This window comes from Acipenser ruthenus, chromosome 6 (assembly GCF_902713425.1).
Source record: "Acipenser ruthenus chromosome 6, fAciRut3.2 maternal haplotype, whole genome shotgun sequence".
Lineage (NCBI taxonomy): Eukaryota > Metazoa > Chordata > Actinopteri > Acipenseriformes > Acipenseridae > Acipenser > Acipenser ruthenus.
Genome location: NC_081194.1, coordinates 69,971,605 through 69,992,399, shown reverse-complemented (window position 1 = coordinate 69,992,399; position 20,795 = coordinate 69,971,605). Strand labels below are relative to the sequence as shown.

Here is a 20,795-nt window from a genome sequence, read left to right as displayed (position 1 = left end):
TATTGACTCCAATACGTGCATTTTTTGTATCCTCTGCTGGTTCCCAGCATTGTGTTTATTCTGTGTGTTTTGCACAATCCAGGTGCTGTGGACATCACAGTGGCTAGGCTTGAAACTGAAGTTCACTACATAACAATAATGTATACACATTGTAGCAAACGCCTTTGGCCAAGGTTAGGTTTGCACCCTTCTCTTCCAGGAGTGCTAAGCTAAACTTGTTTTCCCTAAACTAAAGGGTTGGGTCGGCTAATCCATTTTCCAAATAAAACCTGCGCTTTTTATTTTAACCAGGCTGGGCAAAGCCTTCACTGGTTTTCTTCTTACCACATGTCTCTTTACACATGTCTCTTTACACAACACTGTTTACACAGGTCTTTCTACACAGCACTCTTTACACAAGTCTCTTTACACAGGTCTCTGTACAGAGCACTCTTTACACAGGTCTCTTTACACAGCACTCTTTACACAGGTCTCTTTACACAGCACTCTACACAGCACTCTTTACACAGGTCTCTTTACACAGGTCTCTTTACACAGCACTCTTTACACAGGTCTCTTTACACAGGTCTCTTTACACAGCACTCTTTACACAGGTCTCTTTACACAGCACTCTTTACACAGCACTCTTTACACAGGTCTCTTTACACAGCACTCTTTACACAGGTCTCTTTACACAGGTCTCTACACAGCACTCTTTACACAGGTCTCTTTACACAGCACTCTTTGCACAGGTCTCTTTACACAGCACTCTTTACACAGATCTCTTTACACAGGTCTCTTTACACAGCACTCTTTACACAGGTCTCTTTACACAGCACTCTTTACACAGGTCTCTTTACACAGGTCTCTTTACACAGGTCTCTTTACACAGCACTCTTTACACAGGTCTCTTTACACAGTACTCTTTACACAGGTTTCTACACAGCACTCTTTACACAGGTCTCTTTACACAGCACTCTTTACACAGGTCTCTTTACACAGCACTCTTTACACAGGTCTCTTTACACAGCACTCTTGCACAGGTCTCTTTACACAGCACCCCTTTCTGTTCCCAGCTCCGTTGTAGTCCACCCCATACTGAGAAAAAGTCCTGCTTGTATGCCATGTGGCTGAGGCTTAATTGATTGCCAATTACCCAATTATGCCTCAGTCACATTCCAGGCAAGGACTCATTAAGGCCACTCACACCCCTGCACACACACACACATGTTTCTCTCCATTCCCCCACCTTGCCACAATTTGTACACATAATTTAAATCAAAATAAGTTCAATTTTCCTTCGATATAATGATTCTACAGGCACTCGTTTTTTGTGGTTTTTAAAATCTAGTGTCTCTGTCATAGTAATTTACAATCTATCCTGAGACTTAACATGTTTTACCAAAATACATTTTGTACAGAAATTAGAATGCATATATGCTCATTGACTACTGGTGAACAGAGGATACATATCATCCTGGGTTTGATATTAATTGAATCTATACTTTGTAAGAGTTTTTGACTTTGATGTATGTTTTAGTTTATGGAAATGTAAAAATCAGAACTTGAAAAACTAAAGCAAGTAGTTGACCTGTGAACATTTATAAGCTGTACCTGTGTTTCTCTTTTAGCCGTTTTGTGACGCTTGCTAACAAGGACCAGAACCAGACTGGAAGGACAAAGCTAGACAGAGAGAGGCTCAAGTCCTGCATGAGAGAGCTGGTATGAGTTTGTCTTTTAAATCTTGAGAATGAAGTAAGGGTCGAAGATCTTTGTGTTTTCATACACAACATGTGTCACATTAAACGCCAGCTTACTAATCATCCCTGCATAGCGACCGTATATGGTTTTGTAAAGCTTCAACAAATGCTCAGAACTCAGTAACCATTTAAGATGCTGATTTCATATTTTATCTATTAAAGAGACTAACTTCTCAAGCAAAGTATAATACATATTATGGACATGAGGCTTATTTGGTAAAGAGCATTTTGAGATTCACATTACATGGTCGTCTTCATATTATATACACAACTATATTCTATTCTAGATACAGTTTTTCTCTTTCAACTTTTATAATTGATAAAAAAAATGTTTTGCCATATTTCAGAAATTGTTTATGATGGACGGTGCAAGGATCCAGAACATAAAGGCCCGATTGTGGGTTTTCTGCAAAAATGTCCATGGTCACATTTGCATACATACTAAGGAAAAAAGGAATTTTTCAATTTTGTTTAAATTCTCCAATTTTATTTACCAGTCCACATTATATTCTCCCTTTTGTAGGAGAACATGTCCACACAGGCAAAGGTCATACGTTCTCAAGTGAAGAAGAACACAGTGAAGGACAAGCTGAAACTGATCCAGAACTTCCTGCAGAAGCTGCGTTTCCTCGCCGACGAGGTGACTGAGAACACTTCTTCTGAGCTCAACATTTTAAAATTTTAAAATTGATTGCAGGCTTTAACTCCCTGTCAACCACTGCCCATTTAGAACCACAATGTCCTTTTTAAGCCTTATAATAGAACTATAATAGAGACCAATGAGACTGTTCTTTCTTGGGCTTGTAGGAGATGGAAATATGTGTGTGTGTGTGTGTGTGTGTGCGCGCGCGTCACCTTGTTGTTAATGTGCAGCTTCTGTTTGTTTTGCGGATCTGTTTATGTACTGGAATAAAGCTGATTATGGGGTTTCCCATTAGTGCACCCTTTCAGAAGACCAATTAGCTAATATGTTTTATAACTGAGTTTTGTTAACATGGTTTCTTAATTCTTCCAGCCTCAACACAGCATCCCTGACGTCTACATCTGGATGATGAATAACAACAAGCGCATTGCCTACGCCCGGGTCCCATCCAAAGACATCCTGTACTCTATTGTGGATGAAGAGTCTGGCAAGGACTGTGGAAAAGTCAAGACTGTCTTTCTGAAGGTGCTGTACTGACGTGAATAAATTATATTTCAGCCTTCATCGGTTTATCAATACAAAAACACTATATGACACTGCCTTTCTGAGCTGCATTGGGATTTCAGATGTCTAGGAAACGTCTGTAGATTAGAGTGTAAATAAAAATGTTCTCTTTCTTCTTATCTGTACTTTTCTAACATTCACAGTTGCCTGGTAAGAAAGGCTTTGGTCCTGCGGGCTGGACGGTGCAGGCTAAAACAGAGCTGTACCTCTGGCTTGGTCTCAACAAGCAGCGCAAGGATTTCCTGAGCGGCCTTCCTAATGGCTTCGAGGAGAACAAAGCAGTCAAGGGCCCTGGTTTGCAGTCCTTTCCACCCATCAGCCTAACCTACATCAGTAAGTGTGTTCCCCTTGTAACTCAGACAAAAGGCTTCTACCAGACATTTATTGTAAAGATATTGTCTAATGTCTAATGTGTTAATTATTCAGTTCTACAAGTGTCACTGCACCTGGAAATCAAATACATGCTCCAAGTGTTGTGCAGTACAGTACAAACTGTATAATGGCGTGGGCCTGCACTACAGCACCTTGGGGGGTCTCAAAACATGTTGGAGGGTAGTGTAGATCTGATCTCAAAAGTTTCCACCCCCTGCATTTCTGATGTAAGGGGGTGAAGATAAATTCTAAATATAATCCATGCTTGTTGATTGTTAAGAGTTTAGATAAATATACAGCTGAACCTCCTTTAGGGAAGGTTTTCTATACAGTACAGTATATTGACATTCCAGGCTTTGTGTTCACGTTGTCTGTCTTTGTCTCCACAGTGAAGCAGGAGTTCCAGCTAAGAGTGCACATGTACCAGGCCCGCAGCCTTTTTGCAGCAGACAGCAGTGGCCTGTCGGACCCCTTTGCCAGGGTCTTCTTTTCCACACACAGCCAGTGCACTGAGGTGAGAGAGGAACATGAGCTGTATTTACAGTGCTGCTGAGAATGTGGTAGTGTAACAACACAGGGATTACTGTATTAAATCAAATAATAAATCGTTGTTTAGTTCAACTTTGTTTTAATTTTAACAGGTCTTAAATGAGACTCTGTGTCCCACTTGGGACCAGCTCCTGGTGTTTGATAATGTAGAACTGTATGGGGAGGCCTGTGAATTAAGGGATGACCCTCCGATCATTGTCATTGAGATCTATGACCAGGACACTGTGGTAAGTATTTAAGGGACAAATAATCAAAATATTCTTGATTCAGTAAAATGTACTGTTTAGTATTTACAAGGAATAGCTCAAACGTCTTAATGATGCTTCTTTAATATTTATGCATTTCAAAACAAAGTGGCTATATTGCTTAGGATAAAGTTAGGGACTAAAACACCCAATGTTTGAATATTGGCCATTCTGCAGTAAAGTAACAGATAGTTTTATCATTTTTTATTGTTTCCAAGTTTCACAGAGAGCAGATAGAGAAGTTTGAAGTTGTGATATGGTCTTTGTGTAACAGATAAGATCTTATCCCTTTAAGGACCGGGATTGTGTTAACACGATCATACTGAAGTGGGCTTCTAGGACCGTGATCGTCTAAACACGATAAAGAAAAGCACTTTGTTTTGATGACTTACAGGGCCATCGTACTTTGCAGTACAGGCTTGAAACACATATCATTGCATAGGGGAGGAACTGATGTTCACTTCTGACTTATAATTATATTAAAACATTTATTCTCCTGTGTTTTAATATATATGTTTTTACAACATTTATAAATATCAAGAAACCAGTGGATATAGGCATATACTATTTCATGAACTAAATGTATCAGGTACGTTTTTTTTTCCTTATTACTGATGATAATGATGATAATTGTAATCTGCCCAAACATCAATATTTTTCAACAGAACTTTAGGAAGTATTGTAAGGTTCCTCGGGTCATAGAATAACGTGTTTGTAAACAAACAAAAAAAAATGAATAGTGTTAAAAAAGAAATAAAGCAAAAACTTTGTATGGTTTCTGAAGTACTTTATAATGTTCCCCAGGGTGAAAAAAAGGACACCATTTCCAAGATGCTACTGTAAATAAATAGATTTTTATAGGAAGAGAGTCAACTACAGCTAAACAACGGCTGGTCCTGGGGGAGCATCCCACCGAAAAAGGGTTAAAGGAGTATTTTAAAATGTATTTTTGTATTCTCATTCCTAAACCATTGTAGAATTAATATTTCCAATGTGTATTGCGGCAGACTAGGGGGAGGAGAGAAATGTAGTCAAGGAGGGGCTAAAGGACTAAATCCCCCAGGATGCCATGATAGGGAGCCAGGATGAGGTACACCTGGCTCTAATAGTTAATGAATGCCACCTGCCTGTGATTAGACCAATTATTTCCGTATCTAATGCCGCAAGACTAATGCATGCCTTTGTTTCATCTAGAATTGATTCTTGTAATGCACTTTTTTTAGTTGTCCCAAAACGTGTGATATCCCGCTTGCACCTTGTTCAGAATACCACCGCTAGAATTCTGACTAAAACCAGGAAAAGTGAACATATTACCCTTGTTTTGGACTCTTTACACTGGCTCCCTGTGCAGTTTAAGATTTTGCTGTTAAGTTACAAGGCCCTGAATGGATTAGCACCTAGTTATTTGCAGGAGTTACTGACCGGTATCTTCCAAACCACACTCTGAGATCACAGGATGCGGGGCTGCTGGTTATTCCTAGGGTCAACAAAAGCAACACGGGAGGTAGGGCTTCTTCTTGTAGAGCCCCGAAATTATGGAATGCTCTGCCGTTGTTGGTCAGGGAAGCTGGGACCATTACAGTTTTCGCACTTTTATAAAATGGCTTTCTTATCTTAGTGGGTTTTAATGTAACTTTAAAATTGTTGCATTTGTATTATTATGTGTATACTGTTATTTAAATGGTCTGACTGGCAGTTGTATGTGTGACTTGCTATACAAATGTATTGTGGTTTCTTTGTGTAAGGTACTGTGGAAACCTTTGTGTGATGGGTGTTTTGTGATTGCTGAACGGTTTAGCCATCCAGTGGAATAGTTAGGTTTTTGTTTTGTTTTATAAAAATAAAGAATAAAAAAGGGCACGAAACTGCTTAAAACTTCTTGTTTTAACAATTTCTGTGCCTGGGTCTGCTGAAAAAGGGCAATCAAACCTTGAAAGTGACATTTTTCACAGTATATAATTTAAAAAGGAAACCACATTCTTTTTGTTTTTACAGGTGCAAAATACTTAAAACCTTTATCTCCACGGTAACACTAGGGCGATGCCTAATTTTTCACTATCGATATATCCAAAAAAGCTGATGCATCGATTCATCGACGTTATGAAAGGGTAAAAAAAAACGCAGTAATACATGTGAAGCTGTGGATTACTGTGTAACATTGCAAGTAACGCTTTAAAAACTATTATGCATATTAAATTGATTACATCAATTTTACCTTATTCATGTTGAGTTGTACCAGTTGGGTGTTAAAGCAAAATCCCCCAAAAAAGTTAAAATTCATAACCAGTTAGAGTAACAACCAATCAAGAGAAAATTTAGGCAGGACATTTTAATAAAACACAAACAGTACCAGCAGTGCGTTTCTAAAACGCAGATGTAAAAGACAACATTGCCCCTTTTCATCCCTATCTAATAATGTTGTTTATATTACCAAGCAGTTTTATGCAATGAAAATGGTTTCACTACTCACTGAATCCTCTTTAAAAAAAAAAAAAAAAAACTCACAGAGGTCAGAGTATGCCATATAGCACTGCGCACGTCCCTGGTAGCGAATCACTAATCTGTATCAGAGCATCTTACCTGTTGACTCTCAGCCAAACATTTGGACAAGTAAAACACTTGCTCAAAAATCATGGTTTTAAGACCATGGATGAGGCCTGCAGGGTTTTTATTGAGAACTATTCCAACGTCTGTCCTGCTTTCACAAAACTTGCAGCAACTGCAATTACGATACCTGTGTACCAGCAGAACAGGGTTTTAACTTTCAGAACAGAGTGCAGACCAGCAAACACTCTTGTTTACGTGAGGAACATCTAAAACATTTTCAATGGAAGCTCCTGAGAATTATTAAGACTGATTTGGAAAGAGCACATATCATTTTTTGACATTGGTGCTAAAAGGAAAATGTAAATAACTTTTAAACTCAAAACTGTAAATAATTATGATGTTGACAGTACCCGCAGAGACATTGGTACATTTTTACGTTGTGAATGGGGGATTTTCAAAAGAAAATGTTTCATGGTAAGCTTGTCTTCATGTCAATTTCTACTACCATTATTTATACTGTATACTGTTTTGCATGTTAACTTTGTTAATCTGAAATAGTTGGAAAATAATGTAACTATGTTGATACAATATGTAAAAACTCAGATGTTATGGTTGAAAACACAGATTTTGAGATTGTATGCTTTTTACAGATGCACATTTTTAAAGGCTAGCACAACATCTGCATCTCTAAATGGTCACGCAAATTAGTTGTGTTACCGGAGTATCCCAAACATTACTTTCTTTACTTTTCTTTCATGCTGTCTTACTTTAGAAAACAATTGCCAAGCATTGGAAGGCATTGTAGCTCGGTCGATACAGTATTTGTAATTCTAGCACAACGATCTTAACTTGCTCTATTACTTTGAAGACTCCTGCACATATCCAATCCCATCATTAAACACTCACAGGGGGCGGGGCAGTAGAAGGTGAGCTCAATCGCATGCAGATTCAGTGAGTCAAGCCTGAGGGGAGCAGAGAAGCTCTGTGCTAAATGCAAAAAGTAATGGCCGATTCCAAATTTAATAAAAAATAAAAGCTTTTCTTCGCTTAAACCCTTTACACAAAAACGATGCACAGGCTTGACTATTGATAGTTGTCAAGCAATACAATGCATCGATAAATCGATGCATCGCCTCAGCCTTACTGACCAGGGGAAAAGAACTTAAGCTAATGAAGGATTATGCTTTTAGAAGCTATAAAGTCATCTTTTCTATGTGGAAAGTTCTGATTGTTACAAGGAAACTAAACTTAGTGGCTCTCTACTGCAGAATGGCTCATATTCATGTTTTAATTAAATTGTAATTCTAAGTAAAACATTAATATAGTTCTAAATGTGTTGTATTCATTTTCTTTCCATGTAAAAACCATATACATTAAACATTGCAGTGATTTGAGTTTATCTATATAGAAATAAAAAAACAAGTTAATTTGTATTTTCTGACTATATTTTTATTTAAATTCACACTAATTCTGGATGTCATTGGCATTGGGCTAAGTAGAGTGTGTATTCTTTTAAGTTAGATGTAGTCTTGTCATGCTGACAGTTGTTTTTAGTACAAAAGGTATGCAACAGGTATCATGATGGCTGAGACTGACATTTAATTTGTATGATTTGGTTTGTTTCCTAAACCCCCATTGAATTATTATACAGCCCATGTTTGTTTTATTCATATGACATTATAAGATAACCTAAGATAGTTGACCATGTTATACTGAATACAATCTTACAGCAGCACTCCAGTTCTAGATATATAGATAGATGCTGCACAAATAGATAGATCGATCGATCAACCTCACCTGTCAAGGGTGCCTGTTAGTGCCAACTCTTCCAACAAAAGCACTGTGCATGAATGTTTCCCTTAGTGTTCACTCTCTGGGGATGGTATCTAACTCATCTCTGTAGCAACTGGATCTAGAATGTGGACAAGTCACTAAATTACAATCTAACTGCTTTCATGCAAACAATTTTAGCATGGAGAATCCACCATGGATGAGATTTATTGATTGCAATTGTAGATGGTATGATGAACTGTGACTGGGCCCGATTACTGTGAATAATAATTTTGGCTGGAGGCTGGGTGTGCAAAGGCTACCTGCATAAGGCCGGCTGGAAAAACATGAACGGTTACATGCATCCCACCCAGTGCCACAGATAGGAAGTGGATATGGGCCACCTTCCCCCAAAAGACGAGGCCGCCAAACCATGAATGGAAAATAATAATAAATGATTTACGCACCCCACAGTGGCGCACTGCCACCTACCACCCAAATATTGAAAAATTAATGAAAATGAGCAGCTGAGACACGGCCTGTCCCTCTCAGCACTCAGGTAAGGAAAAAAAACCTACTCACATATATTCAGTTTATTAGGGGGAAACCACAGGGAATCCATGGCTGAGGGTAGCCCTTCCTCCAGGCTCTAAGTGGTTGACTTCCATTTCGGCTGCCCAGCTTTCGGCTTCCCAGTGCTTAACTGAGTGGCCGAAACAAAAGAAGCGACATGAGAGAATAACACACGGAGCCTTTATGCGCTTGCTGATGACGTGTTGGTTAGGGGCGGATTCTCCTGCAGAAAAGCAACCAATTTTACAAATCTGGACACCCTGTTAAAAAAGTATTATAATGTCTTACACTTTATGATCACCTAAGTAGAGTGGTAGGCTTACAGGTTAACCGGACAGCTAAAGGCATGTTATATTACTTATCATTACAGGATTAGAGTTTAGAGTCCCTTTCATGACATGTTATAATAAGCACTGGCCCAAGCTCTGTGGCTAATATAAACACATTTTCACTCATTCCATTCTCTAGTAACCAGGTCTGAAACGTACCACTGTTTTAAATCGACTCACTTTGTGTGATCATAAGAGAATTCATTGTATTGCAATCTGAATAATCGCACACAACTATTTACATACACCCAGATCTTAAATACTTAGTATAGGTAACCTGAGTTGTATACAGTTCGTATGAAATCCTATTCCATCCAAAAACAGTCCTAATCTGACTTCACACCGATTTGTTTTAAAAAAATAAAAAATAAAGCACTTTTTTGGGTCAAAATAAGAAAGATCATACAGTGCGTCTGAGTATAGGTAAATTAAATTGTCTCATCATGTTGCTGTTGCATCCCTGTTGCTGATGTTGCTTTTGTGATGTGTTAGCTAGTAGATCATTCGCATTGCTTTTACTTTGCATAAGCACTTAACTGCAGGAGTGGCTCAACATCAGTACCCATGTGGAGATTTGTGTACTTCAGGAACCATGGTGACACAGTGAAGATTTGTGCAAGTGTCTATTTTATTCCAAAACCAAAAAGAATGAAAAGGATTGATCTCACTATCCCTCCATTCTAAAAATGCCTTTCCATTGTGAGAGCTGCCATGGCATTATGTGAAATTACATTCACTAAAGCAGTTACGAAGGAGTGCTATTTGATGTGACTCGCAGCCAGGTGTTAAAAAAACCTTGCTACCACAATTAGCATCTGTCGACATTTTGTAAATACAGGAATTATGTGTGAAAGACCCTTTTAAAAGCAGTTGATAGGGTGAGTCATCACATATCAGCATTCATGGTATTGATTTTACCCACAGCAGGGCCAATGTTTCCTTGCTCTGAGATCTTCAACTGGGATCCAATAGTCTCATGAAGTGTGATAATCAATAGATATGCCATGGCAACCTTAAAAGATCTGTACAACAAAGTGCTGCTAGGTTTCAATATAGTTGACAAAAGGGACATGCCAAAGCAATAACCTCTATAGCCCACGTTATTAGCTATCAAACACATGTCAAGAAAAGCAAAATTAAAGACAGAAAACTCATGCAGTAAAGTGGTTAAACCCCCTTTTTTAACAAGTATTGTAGCTGTTAATAGTTTTGTTTTATTTTTAATATTATTTTTTTAAAGCATGCTTATCTGATTTTCATGTGTTTTATTTTATGTACTGCATTTGTTTTTAATTGTTTGAAGAAATCTGAAGCAGCTATGCGTGCTGCTTCCTGGAGCTTCAGAAGCAGTACATGTGACTGCTAGAGTACACTTACCGTCTCCGCTTGTTTTTACCTTTGATTTCTTTTAAGGTGGGGGCACATGTTTATAGCATCTATTAGATATTGGTTACTCTCCAGTTTTATTTTGGATTTTAAAGCAAATTGTGTTTTAAATTGATTGTTCTTTTTTGATCCAGCATTATCAACTCTTGAACCAGGATTGCAATCTCCTTTTTAATTAAGTCAGCAGAAATGAGTGCTGTGCATAATGTCATTATGAAAGTCTACATTTACACTAACTGCTTTAATTTTTTTGACCATGAATTTTACACCCATTTTGTGGCATCAAGTAAACACCCGGTAAGAAGTTTTGATTTGAACCCAAGTTTATGGGTGTTTTATGTGTAGAATAGAGGTAGGTAGTAGTAGAGTTTAGTGTTTAGTGCTAGAACTCCGAACTGACTATCTCTTTTGTTTGTTTTCTTGTTAAACATCTATAACCAATGTTCAAGAATCCACCACAATATTATTTTCCAATAACAGGGTGCTGTCGTTTTATCTGCACACCTGGTCTTTGAAAATCAGTTAGTCCTCAAAGCAATATACTGCACAGTTCCTTAGTTCTGGTTTTCTGTCTAATGGTAACCTGGAGCTGCACACTGCTACCTGGTGGCCTTTATTTGAATTTTTGATTGAGATGGGGAAATGTCATTCATTTGTGAAAGTGTGGAAGGACCGTATTACATTCTTCAGGTTTATTTTCAAACATCTCTGAATTTATAATTTCAAGTAATATTTTATATAGAGAGCATACTTACCCTTAATGATCCTATCTGCTCGTCTCATTATCAACTAAATATAACAGATTGCCACTTGCCATGGAGTTGCCAGTTGGTATAGAATTTTTTTATTTATTTATTTTCTTTTGACATTTTATTTTTCAGTACTGCTAAGCATAATTATCAACTGCCTTGTATCTTATTTTAGGGAAAAGCTGAATTCATTGGCAGGACCTTTGCCAAGCCCATCACAAAGATGTCTGATGAGCACTACGGGCCTCCACGTTTCCCCCCTCAGCTGGAATACTACCAGGTCTACCGGGGGAACTGCATCGCAGGAGACCTGCTAGCAGCGTTCGAGCTCCTCCAGGTAAGCAGCTCTCCATGCTGCACCACGGGCCCAATGCTTTTACCTCATTGGAGAGTGTGCTGCTATTTGCAACAGGAATGTTTTGAAACTACTAAGAAACAACCCATACTTACAGTATGTGTTTTCTCTATAATATATATATATATATATATATATATATATATATATATATATATATATATAATTTTGAGGGCACTGACTAGTCAGGGACAGGTTGGCCCCTCATACTGTGTAAATGCACCTCAATCATGACCTACGGCGTCATTTAATCCTCGGCCTCTCCCAAGACAAATAGAATGTCCACTGGATGCATTTCACCAGAGCCGGATTCAAACCCAAGCACTACAGAGAGGCTTGTGAATCATTCCAGCTGTAGTTACCTAGTTTTATAAGGTTAAACATTTTGTGCAGGAAAAATGGGAGGAAAAAAAATTGCATTGGTGAAAACAAAATGAACATTGTTTAATATTAGTAAATAATATAGGGAAATGTATTCAGATATATTTTTGGACTTTGCTGGTCATGGTGGTGGAGTTTAATGACTGGAAGCAAAGGGCAGGCTCATCTTTCTTCTTCTTTCGTCTCCAGTGTCTACATTCTTCTTCAAAGCTTCTCCTCTCCTGTGATTTCTGTCTTGTTTTCTTGTGTCCCATTTGCTCATCTCATCACCTTCAAAGGTTCCTTATAATGAAGAGGAGATTAGAAGAGCTTTACTGGCTGTCAATGATTTTGCTGTGCCAGAGATTAAGGTGCTTTACATTTCATCTGTCACTTGCTACTTTTTTGCACTACAGCTAGTTCACCTGGGCACTGTGGGAGATTCTGTTCTAATACAGAGACTCCTAGCTTGACTGCATAACTTTAACAGGGCTACTGTAGGCTTGAAAGATTTGTCGTTTACTGTAGTCTTAGAATACAGGGTATATTATATTACATTTTAGTTTGCTATTATCACTTCCAAATGTTCCCTTCTATTACACGTGGATAGACCCTTAAATTAAATGCAGTAGATTCACAGGAGGATCAGTTATGGTTATCTTGAGGATCTGGTAACATTATCCAAATTGCAATTTTTATCATCAAAATTTATTAGAACTGTGGCTTCTTTCTTTTTTGAGGAGGCTTGTTCATAGCTATCTGCTCATTAGAGCCGACATCACAGTTGGTAGACTTAGAAATAAGCTCCACAAATAAGACAATCAAAATAAGCTCCTCAAATAAGACAATCACGCATTTTCCAAATGCTTTTTTAGATTGGGCCTGCTGGAAAGGCTGACCTCCCTCCCATTGACGGCCCCACTGATTCAGAGAGAGGTCCCATTCTTCCTGTTCCTATGGGCATCCGGCCGGTCCTGAGCAAATACAGGATTGAGGTGAGAACGTTTTCTTAACGACTGCGCCGCTGAGTGGATTGTGCAATTATATTTACACAAGAGATGCAAACATCTTTTAGCAGAAGAACCTAAAGCCAAATTGTGTCCAGTTTGCAGTCATTAGACATCTTAATAAAAAGAATATTAATAACTAACATACTTGTCTGTATTTAATTTTTATAAATTTTGGGGGCAGCAGTGTGGAGTAGTGGTTAGGACTCTGGACTCTTGACCGGAGGGTCGTGGGTTCAATCCCAGGTGGGGGACGCTGCTGCTGTACCCTTGAGCAAGGTACTTTACCTAGATTGCTCCAGTAAAAACCCAACTGTATAAATGGGTAATTGTATGTAAAAATAATGTGATATCTTGTAACAATTGTAAGTTGCCCTGGATAAAGGCATCTGCTAAGAAATAAATAATAATAAAATAATGAATAAATACTCAATAAGGCAAACTGTACCATAAATGGTCTTTCATAAGGGACACATAAGATTTAGAGTAGTTTTAACATGGAGATGATTTTATATTAAGAAAAGAAAAACCTGAGCCACATAGGTGAAGCTTAACTAAAACCATTCTGTTATCGACAGGTGTTGTTCTGGGGTCTGAGAGACCTGAAGAGAGTGAACCTGGCCCAGGTGGACAGACCTCGAGTGGACATTGAGTGTGCGGGGAAGGGGGTCCAGTCAGCTCTCATCCAGAACTACAAGAAAAACCCCAACTTCAGCACCCTTGTCAAGTGGTTTGAAGTTGTGAGTGTCTTTAATTTCTTAGTGTAAAACCTAAGCATGTGGGTATAGCCAGTACGGGTACTGGGAAGAAAATCTAGCCTGGGTTCTCTGTATATAAAATCTAGTCCCAGATTAAATATACTGTGCAGTAATGGATGATCACCACTGTATACTGTACATGTACCCCTCCTGGTGGAGGACAAGTGGTATTGCAGGAAGTATAGCACCAATTATGAAGTTCCCCTGCTGTGTCTGTTCCAGTAATGGAAAGCCAGGCCTTTTGGAGTAGCAATAACAATGCTGGACAGTGGACTCTGAGCCGTGACGGTGCTGGTGCCAGTCACATAAATAAACATGAAAGGGTGCCAATGTTATTTTATGCGAATGTTATCTCTAGCAGTGGTTTTGTCAAAATACCTGTTGTTTGTGACTAAGTTTTTATAGTGCAAAGCACTTTGGAAGCCAGCTTCTTCATAGTGCTTGTATCTGTTCCCTCTGTACCCAAGAAGTGATAGGGCTACTCCACATCACACTCCACACCTTTCTGCAAGTGAATAGTAGAATCAGACAATGTAATCAATGTCGTGACTTGCAGACAAGTGCTCTTCTCTGGTGTGCTACTCTATTCATTCCTCCTTTCTGTTTAAATCAACACAGGACCTCCCAGAGAATGAGCTTCTTCACCCTCCTCTGAACATCCGAGTGGTGGACTGCCGTGCCTTTGGGAGGTACACCTTGGTGGGATCACACGCGGTTGGTTCTCTCCGCAAATTCATCTACAGGCCTCCAGACAAGACGGCTAACAACTGGTCCACTGCAGGTATGCTATAAGAAGAGTGTGTGTAGTACAGAGTTATGAAACTTTCCTGGAGTAGCTTTGGGAATTCCTAACACACATTCCTCGTAACATCCATGCACTCCATCATATAGTGTACAGCACCGGAAATACTAAGAACAAAAAGTAATTGACAATTTATAACTATTTTCAATTATAAAAAGGTCATCCTTTTTCTTTTTTTTTGTACTATCTGTGTGAGACATCTACAGGAATTGGTTCTAACTTTCGATGCTCAATTTTAACTACTTTTGTGCAGTCCAGACTTTCCGTCACTCTTCGACAATTCTGTTCAGACTTATCTGTTCCTTCTCCCTTCTCTCCTCTCTTTCCTCCCACTATCCTGTCCTGTCGTGGCCCCCTGTCCTGGCCTATCAAGCTAAGCTGATGAGTGGCTGTCTGGCACTGACAAACGGAGGCCCGTACTCTCGTCCCACAGGTGAAATAACTGTGAACATGGAACCCGAGCCTCGTATCAAGAAGATGGAAACATGTGTCAAGCTGGACTCTGTAAGACCTCAGAGCTTTGGTTCACAGTGTGGCTTTTCTTCTGTTGTTTTTCATAAAATAATAGGACATTGTTTCAAGAGACATTTAATTTATTTAGGAAGCTAAGAATCATTGTGAGTGGTACTAAATTCTGTTGCTCCAATATTGAGTCGTATTCATTTTTCCTCATCCATCACTTCAAATATGCTTTCATAAAATATATTTATACTCATAACTATCTGTAACTGGCTTTCAGCTAAATCTCAGGAAATCTGAGGAAATTGAGGTGCACTTAGAGTAATCTAATCTGAATACTAGCTGGAGACAAGCTATAGGAAATAATGAATGCAGCTGTATCGTGGGGCAACTTAACTCTGAATCAATTATAATGATTAATTTCTTAATTTGAAATAATGCATTGTTATGGTAATAAGAGTCACACATATTTGCATTTGTGTGTGTGTGTGTGTGTGTATATATATACACATTTTTTTAAATAGTCAACGAGGGATAATTTACTATAGTTAGGGGTCTACCTAAATCGCGATTTCGTGAAAATCGGGAAATTGGGAGGTCACCACAAATACCGGAGAGAAAAAAAAGAAACCTCATTTAAATGAACTACTGCACAACGCAAGTGACGCAAACTACCTATCTTCCTTCTGTAGATAGGCTTTTTTTATTCCTTCGTTGTCCTGTGTGCATTTAACAAAAAAAATGTCCACAGACAAATAACATTTACAAAAAAATACTCCATGCGGTTAACATTCTTGTTTACTGTTCAAATGACAATAATGTTTTAATCAGCCTATCAGTGCGTCTGTTCTGGCTTTTCTGTGACCTGTACTGTACAGTAGGGGGTGGGACAAAGTCAGTGCGGCATTGTTTTGATTTAGGTTGCTAAAATCTAGTTGTCGGCATTGGAGGTAAAATACCAGAAATGAACGACAAAGCTATAAAAGCAAAGTATATTTCTGCTGATGATCGTGTCAAGATATTTCCTAAAGAAATTGTACATGCAGATGGAGGTAATTGTTTTTCACATCTTGTAATGTGTCTTTGGAGAAAATACGATGGATCGCATTTTTAGCTTCAGAATCACACAAAGGAAAGACCACTACAGAGGCTGCTGAACAGAAAGTAAAATAAACAGCTTTCAGAAAACAAACTGGAAAGTCAATGCAGACAAAAAGTATTCCTGTCGGTTGTAGCCAAGTTAAATCAGTACTACAGGTACGATCTAGCACAGCCACCTCGCTTCAAACAACCTGCTGCTTACTTTTTAAACACAGTTAGAATTTTAGACCCGAATAGGCACGTTTTCTTTGTTTTGACTCGATACTAATAAAATAAATTATTGGATGGTACAAATAGCATGACAACAAACGTGATGCATATGTTGCCTTTAATAAAGTATGCCAGATGCCCTTGAGTAACCGAGTTTTGGGACTGTTTCTAAACGATTTACACATTTGTATAACTTTGCCTTGCACTTTCAATCAATTCAGTGGATGCAGAACGTGCAGTCTCAATGTATGGGCAAGTCCACACCAGACAGAGAATGTCGGCAGCAACTGCAGGGGAATGTTGCATGCTTGCTTTTAACAAATGGCAACACTCTGTTTTAGTAAGGAAGCAACTACCACTATTTTTAGGCTTTTATGGTGCTCTGAAACATTGTCTACTTAGGTTTATTTAATGTTTAAACAGGTCCGCAAAATGTCAGCAAAATCTTAATTTTATAACATAACCTACCCGCGAAAAATACCGCGATTTAAGTAGACCCCTAACTATAGTGTGTACAGATTTTTTTTTCTCTATTTTTAATGTTACAATGTCTTGTGTGATTTGTGATGATTTGTGTTTATATAATTATTATTATTATTATTATTATGCAGCACTTAAGTTATTGAATTTTATTTTGTTTTTGTGTGATCCTCATCTCAGACCTCTGATGCTGTTGTTAAAGTTGATGTGGTAAGTTTTGAAAAGTACAGAATAAACATCAGTTTATTGTCATAATGAATTACTGTAACTACAATAATTAAACTACAACCAGTTTTAATTTTAAATATCATGAAGTATAACCATTTCACTGCCACTGAATGTACCAGGTATGTCCGCCTGGAATAATGCAAAAAGATTGTTTACTGCTCTCCATTTAAAGTAGTGAGGTTCCGAAAAATATAGCATTGCACGTCCCCACGTGTTGCTACAACTGTTTAAATAACGTACCTGTCATTTCTTTTCATTGTTAGCATCCTGACAACTTTTTACACTTATAACTTTAAAGTCTGTTTCAAAGTTATAAGTGTAAACATTTGTTAGGATTTTAACAATGAAAACAAAAATTACTGGTATGTTATTTAAACAGTTGTAGCAACATGTGGCAACAATAATGCTATATTTTTCGGAACCCTGCTACTTACTCTTTCAGTCATGGGTTTCGCCACATTTTTCAGTAGTTGAACAAGCTGCTGGTTGACGGTGCGGTGTCTACCAAATTTGATTGACAGGTGACTTTACCAATTAAAGTCGTAAACAATGAGAGATGTGTAGCAGGAGTAGGAATAACCAGGAATGTAGCTACTCTCTTAAAAAGGAAAAAAAAAGAGTTTAGATAAAATGTGTGTGCCTTTATTGAATATGCTCAGTGGTGACATCCTGAAATGATTTTTATCCATAGCCACTCGTACTATTTCACGGCCTTGCATTTCCACTGTTTCTTTTGGTTTTTACCTCTAGCCTGAAGAAGAGAAGGAAAAGAAAAAGAAGAAAAAGAAAGGCGAGGAGATTGAGGAGGAGGAGCCCGATGACAGCATGCTGGACTGGTGGTCCAAATACTTTGCCTCCATTGAGACCTTGAAAGAAGTGAGTCTTTTACCTCACACCAGCTGCTAGTTTACCAATGCTCCCAAAAAACGTGTCTCTGTCAAGCTCAGCTATATCCATGCCTGTCCCACAGAAGCTTCTGAAAAGCAGGTTTTCAGGACAGTATCACCTCACAAGGAGAAGCAGGAGGTAGACAAAGTTCACTGTACCAGTGCATTAATTACATCTGTTACAATTACATATGTTTTACAGCAACTGAGGGCACAAGAAGCAGCTGCTGCTGAAGCAGAAGAGAAGGAAGATATGGAGATAGCAGCAGAGGGTACAGGTAATTCATTTGAAAAAGAGAAAAGAAAGCTCCCCAGACTAGTTGACCACACAGCACAGCACAAGCTCTTTTAGCTTCACAGACAACTCTTAAGTGAGTTATTTTGCAGTGGTGGAAGAGTCTGAGACAAAGGCGGTCGAGCTGCTAGCTTCTGTATCTACTACTGGCTTTGGCTTATTTTGACTTTACTGCATGGGAATTATATGGTTATAAGTATGTATGTCAAAACCTCTTGTCACAACCTCCTTAAAAAAGACTGCCTGATGCAGTGTTTATTTAGCATCCATGTGTCTGCATTTCATCTGCTTAAGACTAGTGCTGTCTGTGAGCATGTGTTGCTTTTGTTGGTGGGCACGCATTGCTATTGTTCGTACATTTTGTTTCTTGATGTAATTAGCATGGCTGTTAGCTACCATGAAAGTTGGCTAAAAAACAAGTTACTTTTGAATATAGATTTAAAAATAAAGAGACATTCAACGGTGCCAAATAACATTTTATTGTATATGTTATTCTATAAAACTAACTACAATTAAAAGATAATCAGAAAGCTATTCTATGTGCCAAGATGGAATTTAATGGCATGATTAAAAATAGGAAAAATAATTCGCAAAAGATTGTGCTGGATAAAGATAACACTAAAATTTACAAAATGATCTTCTCTGGGGATTCCACAGGGGGTGTCACATTGGATATGACTCTCCCACGTGTTTGGGAGGCAAAATCAGCTGGGACTGTTTCTCCTCCCCTCGCTAGAATGACCCCTACTGGCCAGGTGCCCAGTGAGCTCAGCTAGACACCTGCAGGGCTGGCCTTTGTCATCCTGAGTGTAAAGAGACAAGTGGTTAAGTCATGGGATCAGAGGACACCCACTGGCTTTCAGTTCTCCTGAGCTGTTGTAGGGAATACTTAAGAGAGAGAATAACATTCAGCATCGGAAAAACATGGCAATTCAAAGCTGAAGATATATCTAAATTAGTAAGGAACACTGATGTGTCAAATATCTATAACAAATATAAACTCAGCATCATGATTTCATTGACAAGGAGCTGTTACGTGCGTCTCAGTAGACCACCGTATCCTTGTAAAGCATTTTCTCACATAAAATAAACAAATAAACAAGGTCCCAAGGTATGCAGCAGCTATTGTAATACCTCACTTGTACAGTATTATTCTGGCTTGTTGACCAGAATACATGATGTCAACTTTCATGTGGAATTCATGCTTTGAGTGCTTTGTGCCTGCCCCCTGCCCCCTGCCCCCTGCCCTCTGCCCCCTGCCCCCTGCCCCCTGCCCCCTGCTCCCATCTTTGTGTTCAGAGATCAAAGCTGATGAATCTCCTGTGAAAGGCTCAAAGGGAAAGGAGAAGAGCAAGGATAAGGGCAAAGGCCCCAAGGAGGACAAGAAGAAGAAGCAGCAACAAGGTGATATGTTGGAGAAGAGCAACAAGCACAAGATCGATGAGCTACATGTGAGTACTCTTAGGCCATTGACATGTTATTTTAATTTTCTCATTTCCTACAGTATATTGTTCTAGTAACTTACTCTAATTTTGTTAACCGCAAAAGTTGTCTAAATGTAACTGTTAATTCTGCAAATATAGCCCTTAAGATGCTTTTATAACGCACAAAAATAGAATATCTTACATTATATTAAAAAAGACATGTATTGTAATGCATGGGTCACATTGACCCACGTGGCAGTTCTAGGTAAAACTGTTTATAACTTTATAATTTTTGTGATTCTGGCTATCAAACACCGTCTGGATATTTAATTCATATATTTAGGAAAAGTCAAAAACGGACACACCCATAGGATTTACAACGGAAGAGTAATTAACATTTTAAATGCAAAATGGGCCAAATTGACCCGGATGGTGGTTCTAATGTTAAGGAATCATGGAAGTTCATAAGAAGTGTAAGAGCTACTTGCTTGTGTCTGCATCGTCCCAGGTGTACAACAAAGAACTGGAACAGGAATGTGATAACTTTGAGGACTGGCTGCACGCATTCAACCTTTACAGAGGAAAGATCGGAGATGACGATGACAACGTGACAGACGAGGAAAGGATTGTTGGAAGATACAAGGCGAGTTTTATTTACCATGTTTTACCAAACTTATCTGTGATTTACCATTTTATTTTTCAGTTGTTATACTACTCTTTGCTGTGCTTCGTGCTGCTTTAATACTCATCAGCAGATATTCTTAAGGAGGTTTGCTGTGGCACGGTGGTCCTTGATTTCCTGGAAGTACTGTGGTTGCTCTCAAGAATACAGATGATCTCAGTCGTGCCCCTTTCAAATTCTGCTTCTGCCCATAACTATGCTATAGGCCTTATATAATGCACAGGTTGCAAGACACATCCAATGGTTCAAGTCCTTTGAATAAATTCCAAATAAATTGACCT

The 20,795-nt window shown here is 38.6% G+C and overlaps 1 protein-coding gene across 17 annotated transcripts in view; it reads left to right on the top strand.

Annotated features, from left to right (window-relative positions):
- Positions 1 to 20,795, top strand: part of LOC117411175 (otoferlin) — a 138,163-nt gene that overhangs the window by 100,849 nt on the left and 16,519 nt on the right. For 7 of the 17 annotated variants that reach the window (XM_059025756.1, XM_034018416.3, XM_034018415.3 and 4 more), the window contains 17 exons: positions 1,611 to 1,701; positions 2,263 to 2,379; positions 2,755 to 2,907; positions 3,090 to 3,279; positions 3,708 to 3,832; positions 3,960 to 4,094; positions 11,642 to 11,803; positions 12,481 to 12,552; positions 13,057 to 13,176; positions 13,767 to 13,928; positions 14,565 to 14,727; positions 15,122 to 15,252; positions 17,179 to 17,208; positions 17,977 to 18,102; positions 18,316 to 18,391; positions 19,708 to 19,859; positions 20,341 to 20,475. In XM_059025756.1, the coding sequence (XP_058881739.1) occupies positions 1,611 to 1,701; positions 2,263 to 2,379; positions 2,755 to 2,907; positions 3,090 to 3,279; positions 3,708 to 3,832; positions 3,960 to 4,094; positions 11,642 to 11,803; positions 12,481 to 12,552; positions 13,057 to 13,176; positions 13,767 to 13,928; positions 14,565 to 14,727; positions 15,122 to 15,252; positions 17,179 to 17,208; positions 17,977 to 18,102; positions 18,316 to 18,391; positions 19,708 to 19,859; positions 20,341 to 20,475 (2,140 nt within the window). The remainder of the gene's footprint in view (positions 1 to 1,610; positions 1,702 to 2,262; positions 2,380 to 2,754; positions 2,908 to 3,089; positions 3,280 to 3,707; positions 3,833 to 3,959; positions 4,095 to 11,641; positions 11,804 to 12,480; positions 12,553 to 13,056; positions 13,177 to 13,766; positions 13,929 to 14,564; positions 14,728 to 15,121; positions 15,253 to 17,178; positions 17,209 to 17,976; positions 18,103 to 18,315; positions 18,392 to 19,707; positions 19,860 to 20,340; positions 20,476 to 20,795) is intronic. The other 10 variants (XM_034018423.3, XM_034018427.3, XM_059025757.1 and 7 more) reach the window with 6 other exon arrangements.